The following is an 18721-nucleotide window of genomic DNA, read 5'->3' on the forward strand; positions in this document are numbered from 1 at the left end:
TGTCCATTATCTAAGAATGGCAAGAATGTGTTTAAACCCATGCAAGTCCTAGGCATTTACTCCAAAAGACTGTTTTCTGCTTTAGAAACCAATAAATGCTCTGGATCTCAAAGGAAGAGAATGAGACAATGTAGAGAGCCTGGTTTAAGCATGGCTTAAAGAAAAAGGCCATGAAGGTATTCAGCTGAGAAGCCTGCTGTAAAAGCGGCCTTTCCCAGGCTTGATCCTGTAAATAATTAGGTTCTCGGCTGAATACCTTCATGGCCTTTTTCTTTAAGCCATGTTTAAACCAGGCTCTCTACAAGACTATTTCCAAGAGAGAGAGCATCAGGACATGTTGATAAAAAGTATTTAAATTTAATGATCCACCTGTAGGTGAATGAAAACACAACTTGAAGACATGGAAAATGAGTTGGTGATAAATTTCTAGGGATTACCTGGCCTTTTGGGTTTAACCAGGTGGCCTTTGGCAAGCTGACTTGTGGCTGTTGTGAAAGTGGCCTGTAAATCAAAATAATCTATCTAAGCACTATCAAAATAATTTTACAAAATACTGTGCTCCCCAAAGATTTCATATTCATATCCTGACTGCTTTTCTTACTATAGAAGCAGGTGTATGTGTTTTGGAAACATTGTATATTTGCTTATTTCTGTTTTTTCCAGAAGAAAACATCCTGCCTAGACACAGGATGTGTAAATAATCAGTGTGTATCTGTGGGGATGGACATGAATCTGATTTCTGATCCTGGTGAAGACTTAACCTGAGAGGAGCTTTTGCCATGTCCAGCAATCCCAAGAAAGGATTATTTTCTTACAGTCAAAGCAGCTTCTAAATTCTTGATGCAGGCAGGGAGTATTCAGCATTTTCCAGCAGTCCACCTCAGTCTTCTTATGAGCTCATAGAATGCTGCAAAAAGCCTCAATTCAATTAATTTCAATTAATTAAATTTGAGGAGTTTATTCCACCTTAAGTCTCTTTTCAAAATTAGATTAAATCTAAAAGAGAAATAGGATATATTCAACAGTTTTTCTTCCAAAGTGGTATTTTTGCTTGGTTTTTGGATTAGGAATTCGTTTCTTTCAAAACAGTCTTTTGTTTTCATTCTCTAGGAAATAGGTAAAGATTTCTTCCAGTGCTATTTCTTTACCCTTATAAGGGAATCACAGTGTGTAAAACCATGTATTAATTTCAAGTTTCTTCTTAAGTGTTTTTGGGGGGCTTTTTTTCTGCTTTGACTAGTCTTTCTGACAAACTGATGCAAGTGTAATCTGCCATTCCACCTTTGCAGCTCCTGGGTAGCAATGGTGAGTGGTGGAAGAGGCTGTTTCTAAACTGGGTTGTTGTTCCTGAATTTGGCTGTTTGCCATTAGCAGCATTGGTTAGGGTGCCATTAGCAGCACCCTCACATCTATAGAGCTGCTGCAGTTAAATGATGCAGGTGCTTGAAAATGTTCTGCTTCAAAAGCACCTTTAGAAATAGGCAACTAAAGCACTAAACTACATATCCTCAATTATTTATTTTTTAAATAGTCTTTCTCATGTTGTGCATTAGACCTTTCAGAAAATGTGTTTGCTTGTTCTTTATCTCTGTGAATGATAGTTATTACTTTTGACATCTGTTGTATCATTAGGTAAAAATTCCTAATGTCCTGATGTGAAGTACATCATAATACAGATTTCTGTCTAGAGGATATTTACTTCCACCTTGTTCCTAAATGGAGTCTTGTTTAATCAAATATGAAGATGAGTTCAGGGCAAGGAAGATGCAGCATTTTCCCAAATCTCATGGATTTACTTTATAAGGGCATTCCAAGTTACAGTATGGGGTTTTTTTGTTATACTATACGTAAAATATAAATATCTGGGATAATATTGGTTTCTCTAGATGTGGATTGAAGGCACTTGAGACGGTAGTTAGTTCATGTTCGGACTCAGATGTTGGTTATCTCTTATCAGTAAAACAGTCCCACAGAGTTCAGCAGCTTTTCATTAGAAGGCACAGAATGGCTAACAATCTCTTGTTACAAGGTCTTTTAAGACTAAACTATCCAATTAAGAAAGGACACCTAGATTATTTTCCCTTTTAATCCAATAACTGATCCCACAGAGCCCTCAGTGCAGACTTTTCTGCCCAGTTACAAAATACCACCCAAACCCATGAGGAAGAAGGAAGAAGCAGCATGAAGAAGAAACCCAGGATGACACCCTGTGCCCTCCATCTTGCTTCCATCCACAACATACTAAAAATCCCAAAACTTAAATTTCTCACCAAGTCATACACCTACACTACTCTCTATGATCTATTTCACACTTTTGTGGATTGTAGTCTATCTTGAAGTCTAGGAAACTTTCTCCATGAATGAGGGTCAAAGTCAATGCTCCCCTGGGCGTCAGGGCACCCCAGAGCAGACAGAGAAATATTCCCAGTGCCCTGGATTTCCACAGGATAATGTAGCATAATTTCTCAAGCCATTCAAGATTATAATGAGATCCTGCAAAATATTACATGTCTTCCACTCCTAGGAATCCCATGTATCTCTGGGATCTAATTAATTGTGAACCTAAGACACACAATTAGGACATGAGGGCCCAAACAGTAGGAGGGATATTGAGCAGACATTTTACTTGTAATCGTCCTTAGAAAAATACATCACAAAGCCATTCCTCATGTGAAAGAGAATGGAAACTGCTTGAATATTTACCACTATTTTACAGGTTCATAATGCAAGAATTACATCTTGAGTTTGGGGGCATTATCAGGATTTGTTTTGTTAAGATATGCTGTACAAAAGGTTTGCACTGGGCTGGGAGATTTCTGCAGGATTGGGAAAAGAGAAGATAAATCATAGGAACACCTTTGTTTCAAATCAAAACAAAAGATCTTCATGGCCAGTGAAGTTCCAGAGTTGACAGTGGCTGTGTCTGCCACAGGTGTGTTGACCAGGAGTTATTGCTGGGGTAGGTAAGAACAGAGGTGCCAAGTGTATTACAGGAGGATGGCTGATGCAGGTGGGAGCTGTGTAGGTCCTGCTTTGTCCTTGGGACAGTCACTGCCTTTGCCATGAGTGGCCAGGTTGTGTGGGCACTTTGGGTGCCTGCCAGTGACCACTGTCCTTGTGGGGAGGCAGCTTCCCTGGCTGCCAGCCTGGTGAGGTGACACTGGAGGGAGTTTTGCCTCTGGAATTGCAGCTGTGGGACACCCAATGTGCTGCTGTGGCCTCTCAGGCATGGCCTCTAGGAAATGCTGGCTACGTTTGAGAAAGCATGAATATACCTATTTTAAATTTCATTTTTATTAGTGATGTTGTTTCTTCCATGGTGGCAGTTTCTATTGCTTCACCAGGTCCAAGTGCCAGTGTCATCTGCAGTACTTTTCTAATGGAGGTGCACAGTCCAGTTTTTCTTGGCTGGAATCTGTGTACAGCATCTTGCTGTGTACAACCATGTAACAAACTGTGGTGGTTCAGTAGAACACAGAAAACCCCAGGCTGCTGATCTAAGCAAAAAAAAAAAAAAATTTAAGAATCTTCACTTTCTAATATTTTAATGTTGCTTATTTTAGTAGTTTTTAATCACAGTTTATTCACTGTTTTATGGTGCCACACAGTAAAATTTTCATGGGCCAGCACTACTTAGGGTGTGATTGTTGAAGGAACCCTCAAGAATGGACAGAAGCTGGGAGAAGCAGCAGCTCATCACACTTATGTGCCACAGGCAAAAAGTTTCTGTGGCCATTGTGCAGCCCAATGGATTCTGTCAGCAAGCAGCTCCCAGTTCAGCACAGCTGGGCTGCTATTGCTGGCACAGCTCCCTGTCAGCTCCCCAGCAGCTTTGCTGCTGCAGTGCGAGGTAATCCCAGCTTGCAGCCCTTCATGCTCCCCGCTTGAGACCAGCCATTCCTCCTCTAAAACAACCTATGCAGCCCCTGCCAGCTTCAGCTCTGGAATGGCCTGTGAATTGCCTCTTGAATGTCTGTTCATCCTATTGCTACAAAATGAACTGACAGATATTTTTGTATTTCTCTTCAATTATTTACATTACCTTGCCAATTTAGGGCAGCTCAGAGAAATAGCTTGTACTAGTTTGAAATGTTACAGTGTTTACCATTCCATGGCTAGATGTTTAATGGAAAAAAAGTGCCGTTTGTATTTATGTGCCTATATAAATGTGCACATTTATTTCTGTTATAAATTGCACATACACATTTTGAAACCAGCATGATACAAACTTGGTGAGTTATTTGTCCATTATGGACTAGCTGAAAGGTGCAATTATGGAGGAAATTCATTTAAAAATCAATTAAAGTAGAATATTGAGTTGAATGACAGAGCAATATTTAGATAGCTCTAGCCAGCATGTATATTTATTTTTAGTTCTACTTGTAAATTTTACTTTAAAAAATGAGACATTTTCCTTGTCAAAATTTTCTGCATTTCATCCAAGAGAAAAAGGATAATATTTATCTCTTAAGAGATGTGAAAGCATGAGATGTGCTTCATATATATGAAGCATATGTGCATCACAGTGCCATGTTGCACATTATGTATTATTCCATATGTTTGGAGTTGATGACTCCATGGTGCTTCAAGGAGACAGCATGACAGTAAATAAGTCCTCAAATGTGGCAGGTCCACCAGGGCTCAAGATTTCTGGGCTCTGGATTCATGCTTATTTGAGTCTTTTTTGAAAAGTGGGAATTGATCAATAGTCATTTAACTTCATTGACTTTGGATCCTGTTGTAAACATAATTTCTGCAGAAATCAAATTACTTGTAATAATGTTCCTTCCAAAGAGACTGAAATTCTGACTTTAGTGAAGCTGGAAGATTTTTCTCCATTGATTCATAGAGTCAAGAGTTCACTTAAAGGTTGGGAGTTCTTCAGGGATTTTTGTTTCCTTTAAAATTTGGATGTCATGCATATTCCTTTTGAAATTATGCACCACAATACTAAATAAAGTACTGCTGATGGCATCAGAAGCACTTACATATCTGTCAGCCTGAAGAAGAGCATACATTGGGAAAATACAGCATTTAAGGTTAAAGTTAACAAGTGCAGAGCATTAGTTCTGGAGAAATGGGTTCTTTATAAAACACATTCTTTATGGTCTGTAAACTCCTGCAGGGCTTGTCTCTACTGACAAGCATATGTGTGTATTTGTGGGGGTCATGTTTGTGTGTCATAGAACAGCAAAATCTGCTTGAGTTATCCTAACAGTTCAGTTACTCTGCAAGATAGACCTGAGTTTGAACATCCTTTATTAGTTTCTAGTGTAAAATATGACTGCCTTTTCTTAAATGAGGAAGCACAGGTTTTATTTCACTGTACTAAAATGAAGGCCAGCCCACCCCTGACTCAAAGCAAAGTGTATAAACACATCCCTTTAGGATCTGAAGTCAAGGTATCTGTAAGGCATCTAAAGTGAAAACCTGTTCTTGCTAAGACTAGAGAAAAAAATAAGATGATTTTAATTTATTCTTCAGAAGGATCTATTAGAGAATGGTAGTGTCCATTCTATTTTTTGCTCAAATGACTGGATTTTAAAAGATCTTGAACCAGCACAATGTTCCTGCAACATTTTCTTGCCTTGGTAGAGCAGGTTTGACCTCTGGCTGTAAGCCATGGGGAACCACTGAGACAAAAGTATTAAGCTCAAAACAAGAGAGGAACTTTTGTGATCCTACACATTGAAGTCTGCAGGTCTGGAAGAATGAGACTGTAGTGGCTTGGAGAATGAGTAAGGGACTGTGAGAGCAGAAAATTGGGTACTGACCTCCTCTAAAGAAGTAATGTATTATAAAGGTTATTTTGTAGTATTTGTGAAGTCACCATATTTAATGATAGGGGAGTTTAGTTTGTAGTCATCTGCCTGAAATAGCATTTATTAATGATTTGTGAATTTTGTTGTGACCTGAATACTTCTGTCCTTATTTTTGTACTTCATGTGCATTTTCAGTAATTCAAGTAATAAAAGATTAACTGCAACAGGAAGTTGGAAATGTTGAAAGGTCTTATTAGTTGTTTTTGATTAAGCATTTTGAATTTTTTATAGCTAAGAACTTTTATTTGACATCTGTGAATATTTCTTTGAGAAAGTAAATGCACTGCAGTCTCTTCATGTCAATTAAATGAAAGTGCTTGTTCTATGTTGCATAAGTTCTTTTTATTCTCTTGTTACTCTTTGATCTTCTATAGTGTTTTCATCTGAAATCAATGTAATCTTTCTTGCTGTGTAGTAGGAAAATAAACTGGAACATACTTCTTCCTCAGAATAGAAAGATGTTATGTTATGCTTCCCAAGCACAAAATAATATGATAGGTTTTTTTAACTTTCAAAGTATCAAAGAATATGCAAGTGAAATCTTGGTTGGCTGTGTAATAAATGGTTAATTATGTGACCTACATGCTGTGTCTCAGGCACAAACCTGCTCAGTGGTCTGTGATAAAAGACCTTATTAAATATTGTAGTGATTTACATGTCTGCAGGCAGATATAACCTTTAGAAAGGAAAAATGTAAAAGGAAACAAAGGGAAACTACTCAAAACCAAGTCCTGTGGGCTTAGAAGTAGAGAAGAAATAAGTAGCACATATTTAAAGCATCAAGGCAAACATTCTCTTAATGCAGATGTGTTCATAGTGGCTGCCAACAGCTGTGTAATGTGAAAAGCAATCTGTCTGTGGTCTGGTAATGTGCATTAGTTGTTGTTCTCAAACTGATGCTCTAATTCATTTTCACCCTCTTGTGGGATCTTTTCTATCCACACCTTCATGATCCATCCAGCTTCCAACACTACTCTGCCATCAGTCATGTGCACTTGATCTCTTGCCCTCTTTTTAGTAGGGGATTGTATTTGCTTTGTCTTTCTCAGTTATTTTATTTTAATTTTCTTTAATGCTACATGCTTAGCGCTGCATGAGGCAACAAGTAGAGTGTGCATTTGCTTATGGTTAGAACTTTGTCAGAGTTCTCTGTCCCTGCCAAAGCTCCTTCCAGAGTTCCTCTTGGGAAAGCTGCTGCAGAGCAGGACCTGCCCTGTGGGGAAGGGTTTGCAATGCCAAAGAACAAAAGTGTGATCTGTGGTTTGTTCATTTCTTCAGTCCTAAAGTTCCCCAGCTTTAGTTTGGATCAGAACTGCACTGTAAGAGAGGTTTACAGCTCTATACAGAGTTCAGATGACAGCATTTATGAGTTGGGTTCTTAGGTTACAGATCATTAACCCTGAAACATTAACTGGATTTGCAACCATTTGAACATAGGTTCCCCAGAACTGTAAAACCAAGCAGCAATAGCTGTGTTTTTATTTTTGTTCATCTGTCTTTTCTTGGGCTAGTGTGTGATAAGGTGGACTTTTTAAACCTGTATGTAACTTGTTTGTACAGTGTCCTGTGTAGCCAGGCAGGAAATGTGAAGTGTCAAGATGAAAATACAAAATTATTGACTTACCATGGTTTAAGTGACACTTTTTCATTCACTTCTCTCAGCCATGCAGTGTTTGTGGTAATATCTTTGATCTTCCCAATCCCACACAGCAATGTTTGCACAGTATACAATTCCTAAGTATCTTTCAGCCTGCTATATTTATCAACTTCTTTTGTTTTTCTTTGCCAGCTCTTGAAAAGAGTCAAGCAGACAGCCTGACCAGGCACAGAAAACTTACTCTAAGAGAGAAAATAAATTAGATAGAGTACTGTAAGACAAAAGTTGACTTTGGGATTACTGTGAAATTATGACAGGCCAGTAATTATTAATTGCCACTACTTATCTCTAAGCCTTGAGAAGAGATGCATAACAAACTGGTATTTCCAGGAATGAGCTCATAGGCTCTTAATGAAGAAAAGCTACACTCTGTTTTTAGCTGGGCTTGGTTTGCCTCTGGGTGTTAGTTCCAGAAGATAATAGAGTGCATTATCAAGGCTCTGTGGGGTCAGAGGAAGTACTTTGTCTCTTGGCTTGTCAGTGTCATTGGTGGGAGGCAGGGGACCATGATGCTGTGTTAATGTGTCAGAATTCCAAGAAATTCTGCTGTCATGCCTGACTCAGCCAGCCATGGTAAAAATTAGATCCTATCTGACTGGAGACAGTAGGTAGTTTGTTTCTGCTGGGCTTTGTGCTCTTTTGTTTTAAGGGAAGAGAACCTCTAAATAATGAAAGAGGCAAAAAGCAACCTATAATAAAACACGAAGTGGATCTCTGACAGTCCAGCTGCTGACAGGCAGGCATGCTCAGACTTCCACCTCTCTCCCACTCCACATTTGTGTATTTATGTACTTCTGCTCCACTGATGCTGAGTGGACCCTGGTATGTGTCACATGTTACTGAGTCCTCCTCTTTTCTAGTTCTGAAAATCTGCATGAGGGTCAGCCATGACTGCTGAGCCACATCAGCACATGCATTCACTTAACCACAAAATACAAAGTTTTTGGCTTTTAGGTATATTTTGAACAAAAGAAAGTTACTTTTATATATATACTCAGGTACATGTGTAGAGTAGAATGTTGAGTCTTTTTAAGGTTTATTGAGAGGTTTTTGTTTGCAGTGAGTTTATGGGAAATTGGCTTGTTTTCTGAAGCTGTTCTGAAGCATTTTGTTTGGGTTATGGTAAGGGCTTCTTGTGAAATACACAAAAACTTGTCAGGTGCCAGAAGCCAAGGGCTTTCTCATGCCTACCTCACTTGGAAGGACCAAGTGGGAATAGAAGCAAGGAAGGAAGCCAGGTCTTTCACACAGAGGGCAATATATGGGGTAGGCAAGAGTGTTGTGTTCTGCTCCCTTTATTGTTTTGCCAGTGGGCTGCATCAGTACAGTGGATGCTGCCACCAGAGAATTTCAAACATAGAATAAAGAAAGGCCAGGAAAAAATAGCAAAACAGTTCACCATCTTTACTAATAAGAGATTTACCTGCTGTCAAGTTGAATTGATAGTCTTTCATCATTTTTGGCCTTCTTAAGATACACTGTTCAGTGCAAGGACTGTATCGGTTGGATGGACTTCTGAGCAGTCTGGTCTGGTGAAAGGTGTCCCTGCCCACAACAGGGGATTGGATGTAGACAATCTTTAAGGTCCCTTCCAACGCAAAGCATTCTGTGATTCTGTATTTATCCTTGTGTTCAGAAAGCAGCTAACAAATTGCAGATGAGTTGAGATGTGAAGAGCAACAAGGAAACAGTGTGCTTATTGTGTGTATTTAGTTCTTCACCTCTCTTATGATTTGGAGAATGTTTTTCTCTGCCAGTATTCTACTATTCAATTTAATATTTAAATACTTGTAAAAAACCCCTTTCTTCTGGTACAGTAGAATCAGTATTTTTAAAGCTTGCAAAGATAAATATTTAATACCCCAGTGAGTATAACAGCACTTTTAGCAAGATTCATGAGCATCTAGTGTGCCTGAAACAATTTTGCAATCTTTAGATTAGACTACCTTAATAATTGCTAAAAAATGGGGTGTTTTGGTATCTTGTGTAGCCCTGAAGTGAAGAGCACCCCTGAGTATTGACCCCTCCTTTGTCTCCTTTTTCACCTTCTCCTTCATGGCACTTCAGATTTGAAAGTCAGCACTTTTGTGGGTTTCCAGCAGAGCTGGGTCAGGAAGCAGCAGTGTGGGAGAATTTGCATGTTGACTCCCTTGTTTCCAAAGCAAAAAAAAAGAAAAAAAAATCCACAAAAAGCTGGAGGCATGAAAGGCTTTAATTTTTTACCTACTCTCACTAAAGGGTTTTATGCAATTGCAGAGTGTGTTTGCTGTCTGATAGCTGAGATGAGATGCAGCCTTAATGACTCCTTGGAGTGGGTATCAGGGGTTCAGGAAGCAGGTTCTTTCCTGCTTGGTGGAGTGAGCCTGGAGTGCATTGTGCAAACTGAAAGAAGGCTGAAGAAGAAGTTTTAAAGGGAGGGACAAACTCATTACTCTTTTTATCCACTGGTGAATTTTATTCCTTCCTTAGTTTGCCGAAGTTGACACATTATGCATGTTTAAAATACCTTGGTGTTGTGGGGTGGGGTTTTTTTGAGGGCAGCTGTTCCCGAAGGACACACCAGTGATGGTGCATGAGCTGGATCAGCTCACTGACTTCTCAGCAGCTTTGAGAAGGTGGCAAGTGAACACTCAGCTTTTGAGCTCTGAAGCTGATTTATTTACTGCTCCCTAAGGAGGATTGGTAGCTGCAGCCTGGGCCTCTGTTGCAGCTGCTGGGCTGTGTGGCAGGGTGGCAGGGTGAACCTGGAGGCAGCAGGGCTCCCAGCAGTCCCAGCTCTGCCTTCCTCCCTGCAGCTCCCAGGATCACACCCTGCTTTCCCAAGGACCCGCAGGATGCTGCTGACAGCAGTGAAAACTGTGGGGCACAGGGCAGCAGCACTCAGCCCTGAGCGTTGCTCTGCTATTGCTGACCCTTCGGGGGCCACCTGAAGCATTTGGTGTGCCTGCTCAGGAGGTTCAACAAGCAGCCTGTTGAGCCCATGGCTGTGGTTCAGAGTGAAACACCTGTAACCTTCTCTGGAAGAAGTCTTGGTCTCACAGACAAGCTCCTATTGACTTAGTGTGAGGTCTGTATTCCTCCCACCATAATGCCTGAGAGCAAATGACCGGATTTTGGTGTTTTTTCAGAATAAACACTTTTTATTTTTTACCTTAGTATGTGTAGGGTAGAGATGGTGCCATTCAATTTCTTCCATTTTGTTTTGTTTGCAAAAAGTACCATTTGCACAAAATAATGTTGCCTTGGCTTGTTCTGCCAACTGAGTGCTCTAGTTGGCTAAACATCTTTCTGCTACCAAACTGAGAGTGTTTTATTTTAAAGGTAATTTTGAATTTCTTCCAGAAAAAGTCTGCTTTCCTCTTATGATAGCTTATCTTCTTCTTAGCTTTGAAATTGTTATTGTTTGCTACCTTAGGTAAACTAACTATAGAAGTGATTGCTGTAATCCACAAAAAAGTCTAATTTTCTGGTAAAAAGTCAGACAGTGGATATCTCACAGGAGACTTAATCCAGTAGTGTTTTCTTTCTTTTCAATTAGATTCTAGCTAAAATTTCAGTTCTATACTCTATCTATAGTTGTGGTTTTTCCTTTACTGTTTTTGTATTTGTGTGTATCCTAGTATTTCCTGCTTCCTTATTTCCTCCTTTATCTTAACAAAATTTTTTTATTGAAAGGCATTGCTGTTACCTCCACTGACACCATTCATAGCAAGTTGTGCATTCTTCTTTCCTTTGAATGTTTTCACCTTGCCGTTCACAAATTATATTTTCATTTACTTAGCTTTGAATGTAAGGCCATCTACAATGCCTTCATTTTTTTTTCCAGTTCTAGTTGGAGACCTTTACCATTAACTGCCTAGTTGCTGTTGTATGACAGATGGTTTTTGATTTATTTCTAGTGCTTCGCTGTGCGATCTCTGGGCTGGGTAGAAATGGCAGAAGAAGATCTGGCTCCTGGAAAGAGCAGTGTTGCTGTGAACAATTGCATCAGACAACTCTCTTACTGTAAAAATGACATCAGAGACACTGTTGGCATTTGGGGAGAGGTAAGAACAGAGTGAACAACTTCTCCTCTTGGAACATCCCTCTCACATCATAAAACATCTCAAAGGAGCAGTTCTGTAGACAGCTACTTCCATGTTCTGTGTTTGGGATTTGACTACCTCAGCCTGGCACTGCTAAATACATAAAAGTGTTCAGGGAAAGTGTTGACTTTTTTGTTCCAAACTGCTGAGGACAGCAGATGCCCCAAAGAGCTCACTTTCCTGTTACATCTGTGCTAGTACACACCTGTGCAGTGGCAGTGCTGGGGACACACCGCCCAAACTGTTGAAATTCAGTGTAACTCTTCTTCTTGACCAGAGGTCTGAAAGTGATGCTTTGTAACAACATTTTCAAAGGTTTCACAGTGACAAAGGGCTTTAAGGAAACCCACACTGGCAGGGTTGTGGTTCTGAAATGTATGAGAAGATTGGAACTGATGGACAGATGGTTTATCTTACAATTATTATTTTATCAGTGTTTCAGAAGGAAATTAATTATATGTCATCAGTCTGTCTGTTGGCTCCTCTCCAATAACTCTTGAATCTCTGCACCAGTGTCATCCAGTTTTGAAGGATGCCAGATTCCCACACACTGAGGAAAAAAGAGAGAGCCCAGCTTTCCTCTTTGCTGGTTTGCTGAAGGGTCAGTGTGCCTTTGCTGTCTGAACTACAGTTGCTCTCTGCTTCTTTCTGAGTTGGCTCAGAAAGAGAGGATAACTGTGGGAACTCAGGGAAAATTGAAGGGACATTTAGGTTTTGTGATGTAGAAAATACTGTCAGGTATTCATCTGTCCCCAGGTGTGCTGGGGACAGATGAGCAAGGGGGAGATGTTGAGGGGTCAGTAAGTGTAACAAGAAGGGAAAAGGTGGGACAGACAGAGGTCATAGGAGACAAAGCCACACTAAAACATCTTTATTATTTGATTGTTCATGGAACATCTTCAGCTTCTGCCAAATCTCATTTTCTACCTCTCTCCTGACATATTTTCAGAAGGGTTACACTAATGTGAATTGGTCACACAGGATCTGAATTCAAAACTGACAAAAGAGTGAATGTTGTAACTTTCCCTCCTAAGAGAAATGGCACTGCCAAACAAAAAAAGAAATCAAAAGAAAGACTTGTCTACATTTCAGTAAAAGTTTCAGGAAAAATAACATTCAGTCTCCCAAGTTATTGTTGCAGTCTATGGCTCCAGTTCACCATCCTAGCTATGACCCCAGCAATGCTGAGATGCTGGGAGAAAGTGCCCTTAAAAATTGAAATTATGTGTAAAGGAGCACATATATAGTGTTCTATCCATTTAAAATAATTTCAGCAGGACTTTTATATGTACAAAGTATATATTGCACATATAAATAAACAAAATAATATTGTTTTCCTTTCTTTCTTACACCTGGGAACAGTTTTTTAGATAATATAGCTAGACAAACAATTAGAGATGTGTCAGTCATGGGCTTTGGACTTACTGCTGACCTCAGGGTAGAAAAAAATCCAGTATCTTTACATGTGTGTAATCTCATCCATATTTCAGATAGCAGCACTTTGATCACCTTGAAATATAGTGTTTACTTTGAACCCTCATGATTTATTTTAGGAGTTAATGTTCACGTTTTTTCTATATCTCTCTGTCAATCCCCTTATTCTTTGTTGGAAATCCTTGCAGGTTTTCAAGCTAAGCTGGTAAAAAGTTTTGGTCCTCTTGAATGGATGTTTAAATTAAGGGTGCTATTCATTAAAAAAAAAAAAAATCAGCCTGACAAAACAATAGAGACACTGTGCTTGAATAGGTGGCTCCTGAAGTAAATTGTCTTCCTGATTTTAAAAGAGTTTATTACATCCAACCACATTTTCCTGCCTGCAATGTAAGGCTTCAAGAGTGATTAGAAGAGGCATGTCTTAGAAAGGAACATGAAAAAATTATACTCCATCATTGATGCATCAGATGGAGCAATTACAGCAGGAGTCTATTATGGAGCTAAATGACTGCATGTAAGAATTTTAAGATTGCCTAAGCTAGAATATAATGAAAGTGAAATTGGGGTTAGGACTAACCCCAAGATTTCATGATTTGAAAAACTGCAAAACAAACCACAAACCCTCCCACAGCCCGGGTAAAACCCTGACCCTGCAGAAGCTTTGTTAGTGGCTTTATTGTGGGATTTCATGCCCTTTGCTTCAAAAGAAATTGCCTATAAATTTTGAACTTCTACTGTTCTGTAAAATCTAAACAGAAAAACGCTGTTCTTTTGTTTGTATTGCACTTTTGCCATGAATTACATTTCTGTACATTGCAATTTCACTTACATGAAAAAGATATCTCCCGTTGACCTATATACTGCAGCCTGGAACACTTGCAGGAAAACTGCTGGGATTGAGCCTCTCTTTCCTTTATTCACTTTCCCTTCATGGCTCTTCTTCAAACCATCAGATCTCTGCAGCTCTTCAGCAGTCTGAGACATTAAAGCCTATGTTCCAGCTCCTAGCCTGTCTAAATAATTTCTTTTTGACCTATGCAGCGCTTTCGTCTCTAAAATAGCTTTTGTATAATAAGACAACAAAATTTAGCAAAATATATTGCTTCTGGCTGCAGACAAGTGATCCCCTGAGCATTGCAAGGATCATTTCCTGTGACTTATGTTGCTGCTCTGCCCATTCTCCAATTTTTTCCAGCTAATTAAGATTCTGTTTTGTTACTCTAATCCCAGTGTGTTTTGCATGAATAACATATTTTTCCTTTTTGTAATAATTTCCTCTGGAACAAATATATAAGTATAAAATTGGTCCAAAAAGCAATCTGTGTGACACTTGGTAGCATTCTTCACATAATTTGTTTACTGCTTCTGACCTCCAAGCAAATTTCTCCATTTTTTTCTTCATGATGTTTCTTTTTCTATCTGCACTACCATCTCAGTGCTGCTGGTTTACCCCAGTTTTTTGCATGACTATCACAGCTCCATCTGCCCTGCTTCTCTAGGAGCAGCCTATATATTCAGCCTTGCATCTCAGCCACAGATGTGCTTTTTCCATCAGGCAAGAAATGCTTGTTCAGGCTTTGCTCATAACAAGTGTTGTCCGATTTTCGGCTGTTTGGAGGGCCTGGAAAGGCCCGAGGTGGCCTTGGGGCAGCCCGCGTATCAAAGGACGAGAAGAGGCTTCAGTTCTTCTTTCGGTCTCTGTGTTTATTAATTGTTTATCTAAAAGATTTTCTTTCGGCCCGACAGAGGTCTGCTCAGCAGCCAGCCATGAGCACGCTCCCCTCCCCTCCGGACAGTCACCTATCTTTATACCCAAAGTTGCGTGTACAATATTTATAATTTTTCCCCAATACCTTTCACCCTTATTGCCCGGTGCACTTTTAGTAATGACCAATCCCAAAGTGCCACCATCACCACAGAAGATGGAGGAGAAGAAGAAGAAGAAGAAGGACAGGACATGCCCCAATTCCTCCATCTTACTTCTCTAAACCCCCCTGTACAGAAATCCTAAACCCTGTGTCTCACCCTCTAATTAACTAATCCCTTCACCATTCACCCCAGTGAAATCCTCCTATCCTCATACAGGTGTCGTCTCCTGTGTAGGATCAAAGTCCAGCCACCAGACACTTCTGGCAACATTCCAGGACTCCCGAGCCCCCCAAGGGTGGTCTCGGTGACTCGGCACCTCAGTCCTGAGGTGCTGAGATCCCACAAGGTGTCACCTGTGTCTCCCACATCCCTCTTGGTACTTGCAGTGCCAGCTCTGTGTCCCTGCTTCCCTTGGAATCCCTGCTGGGAAATGGGCAGTGCCTGCCCCTTGCTGCCTTGCCTACAAGCAGTGGCAGAAAGCCCTCACAGAGTGACAGGATTGTATTTCTTACACAAACACAAAAGTAGGCATCATAAAGACTAGAGCCTCTCTAACCAAGAGGGAAAAGGGTTTCTATGTCACTGAGATGAAGTAAAAGGTCAGTTTTGAATCATTAGTCAGTAGGGATTCAGACCCTTTCCATTCTTTCTGTTCATGTATAGATTCTGGCACCAAAGAGAGGAAACAAATTACTCTGTATTTAGCTGATAGTTTCCACCTTCTGATCAGGAGTTTGTCTTACTGCTCAGCAATAGGTCCAGGAGCATTGCTGTGGGAGCTCATGATCTGAAGAATATGTGTACAGCCTCCAAGAAGAGGGATATTACATGTGCTAGAGGAGGCAGCAGACCTATTACAAATGCTGTCAAGATTTGTAATAGGTCTGTCAAGAGGAGGAAGATAAGCATTTGTGAATTAGCATCAAAAGGAGAATTTTCTCTAAATTTGTTTCCTGCAAGAGAAAAAAGCATTATCCTTGTTCTTACATGCCAGAAGAATTGGGGATAAATTCTGGCTCCAAGATTCTGCAGTCACTAGCAGAATTCACATTCAGGTTTTAGTACTGGGTTTCCCCCTTTAATCTTTCTTCAAAGAGTAAATCCTTTGACATGTACAAATTGCTTTCTGTTCCCATAATCCATTGGTTAAATTTTATGGAAACAAAACACCTTGAAGGAAGGAACTCTGCCTCAAAAGTACAGGTTTTGATATAAGCTTTAACTATGAGTACAGGCCATGATTTCTCATATATATGAACACATAGCTTTTTGAATAACTCAGTAGTTTGGATCTGAATGAGTTGTATTTAAAAGACATCAAAGCTTTTTGTGATTGGGGTTGTTTAAAATATAGTAGCATGTTATCTTAGAGTAGATGTTATCTTATCTTATAGTAGATGTTATCTTAGAGCTTTTTCACACCAGAAGCATATGAAGCTTTTTTCATTTGCTCTTGGAACAGCCCAAAACTTTGAGTAAAGATGAAGCTAGTCTGAACAGCACAGACGTAACACCTTGATCCCAGCCAGTCTGAGAGGGTGATGCACTGTGTACTTTGTCTGGATCTGCAGGGCAAAGACATGTACCTCATCCTGGAGAATGACATGCTGAACCTGATTGACCCCATGGACCGCACGGTCCTGCACGCGCAGCCCATCGTGAGCATCCGAGTCTGGGGCGTGGGCCGTGACAATGGCCGGTGAGTGTTGGCTCTGCTTGTCTGCCTTGCTGCTATTTCAGTCTGCTAATGCATACTGCACATTACTCTGTCCCAGGGCCTGAGAGAAGGTGGGTAAATTCTTCTTTTTGTTGCTGGTGTTACCTTTTAAACTCCCTGCATTTCGTAGTGTGTCACTTGTATGCTGTTTTGTTAAGGCTGCATTGAGCAAGCCTTTCAGATTAACTCAGCTGCATAGAACTGCACGTGTAACATTGATTTGTTTCAGGTCTATGTAGTACTTTTGGTATAAAAGCATGTTTTCAAATATGTCTCGTAGTATGTTTCTCCTGCCTATGTGAAAGCATGTCTTCCTGCTGGTCCAAGTAAATGTACTATCAATGCTCTGACTGTGTGTGTTTATACTTTCTTGAGGTATTTAATATGATGGAGAAAAAAGCTAGATTGAGGGAAAAGTAATGGGTTTAGTCCTTGCTTTTACTTCTAGATCTTGATGTAAGAAAATCCCCAAGGATGTTGCAGAAAACTGAGATTAGTCCCCTGAAATGTCCTGCCTGTGAGCTGAGGTTGTTCCTTGTGGTAGGAAGCAACCAGGAATGTGTGCTAAAGGCCTTCCTGCCCTGGAAGCAGTCTTTCCTTAGGTTTCCTTCTTGGCTGGTCTCTTGGTAGCATTCTTGTTTTTCATGTAATACTGCTGTGGAAACAGGGTTGTGAAAGTGACTTAATTGAGCAGGACAGTGAGTGTCTCCCATGTCTGATTGGGCATTTTGATTGAATTGCCATTCACATTGAGAAAGTCCAGGATCTTAGCACAGTACCCATCCTGGCACAAGGATGTTAAGGACTGAGTAACTTTAGCAAGCTTCTGCTTTTTGTGTCTATATTTGATAATGGTCAGGTAAGTCCTGTATGACCAATATTGGCTGTGATGGAATAACCACATCACTGGACAAGACAAGGGTTGCTGAGGTAATTTATCTAAAAAGCCTTTGACGCAGTCTCCCACTACATTCTTCTTTCTAAATTGGAGGGAGATGGATTTGATGAGTGGACTGTTGGATGGATATGAAAGTAGTCAGCTGCAGCCAGAGGTTACTGGTCAATGGCTGAAAGTCCCAGTGGACATCAGTGATAAGTGGTGCCCTTCAGGAATCTGCACTGGGGCCAGTGTTACTTAATATCCTCATTAATGGCATAGATGAAGGGATCAAATACACCCGCAGCAAATTTGCTGATGCCACCAAGCTGAGTGGTGCAGTTGACACTTCTAAAGGACAGGATGCCATCCAAAGGGACCTGGACAGGCTCAGGAAGTGGGGTCATGGAAATCACCTGAGGTTTAGCAAGACCAAAAACAGGGTCAGGACAACCCCCAGTATCAGCCCAGTCTGGGGGATGCACAGACCCAGAGCAGCCCTGCCAGGGAGGATTTGGTGATGCTGTGGGTGAGAGGCTGGACATGACCCAGCCATGGGCACTCCCAGCCCAGAGAGCCAAAGGTGCCCTGGGCTGCATCCAGAGCCCCGTGGGCAGCAGGGGAGGGAGGGGATTCTGCCCCTCTGCTCTGCTCTGCTCTGGTGAGACCCCACCTGCAGGGCTGCAGCCAGCTCTGGGGGCACAGCACAGGAAGAACTTGGACCTGTTAGAGGAGGGCCACCAAGTTGATTTGAGGGATGGAGCACCTCTCCTGTGAGGAAAGGCTGAGAGACCTGGGATTGTTCATCCTGAAAAGGACAAGGCTTCAAGGTGACCTGAGGCATAGCTAGGCATTCCTGTAGTTGAATTTTGTAATGAGGGCTTTTCAGGTCATAAATCTCAGAGAGAGGCCGAGGAGGAATTTATGATAGAATTTGTTTTATTTTTCGGGTTGTGTTTTGTTCTAGGGGGGTTGGCAGTTGCATCTTTCAGTACCTGAAAGGGAGCTTACTGGAAGGATGGGGTGAGACAATTTACAAGAGCATGTAGTGACAGGTTAAGGGAGATTGGTTTCAAAATGAAAAAGAGCAGATTTAGATTACATCTCAGGAAGAAATTCTTTGACTTGAAGGTGGTGAGGCATTGGAACAGGTTACCCAGAGAAGCTGTGGGTGCCCCATCCCTGGAAAGGTTCAAGGCCAGGCTGGATGGAGCCCTAAGCAACCTGGTCTAGTGAAAAATGTCCCTGCCTAAGGCAGGG

The 18721-nt window shown here is 40.8% G+C and overlaps 1 protein-coding gene across 12 annotated transcripts in view; it reads left to right on the top strand.

The window, feature by feature from the left end:
• The window catches only part of APBB2 (amyloid beta precursor protein binding family B member 2), a 163653-nt gene that overhangs the window by 105944 nt on the left and 38988 nt on the right, over positions 1-18721 (top strand). For all 12 annotated transcript variants that reach the window (XM_074541588.1, XM_074541593.1, XM_014269503.3 and 9 more), the window contains 2 exons: positions 11379-11525; positions 16439-16566. In XM_074541588.1, the coding sequence (XP_074397689.1) occupies positions 11379-11525; positions 16439-16566 (275 nt within the window). The remainder of the gene's footprint in view (positions 1-11378; positions 11526-16438; positions 16567-18721) is intronic.

The sequence above is a fragment of the Zonotrichia albicollis genome, chromosome 5 (genome assembly GCF_047830755.1).
Source record: "Zonotrichia albicollis isolate bZonAlb1 chromosome 5, bZonAlb1.hap1, whole genome shotgun sequence".
NCBI lineage: Eukaryota > Metazoa > Chordata > Aves > Passeriformes > Passerellidae > Zonotrichia > Zonotrichia albicollis.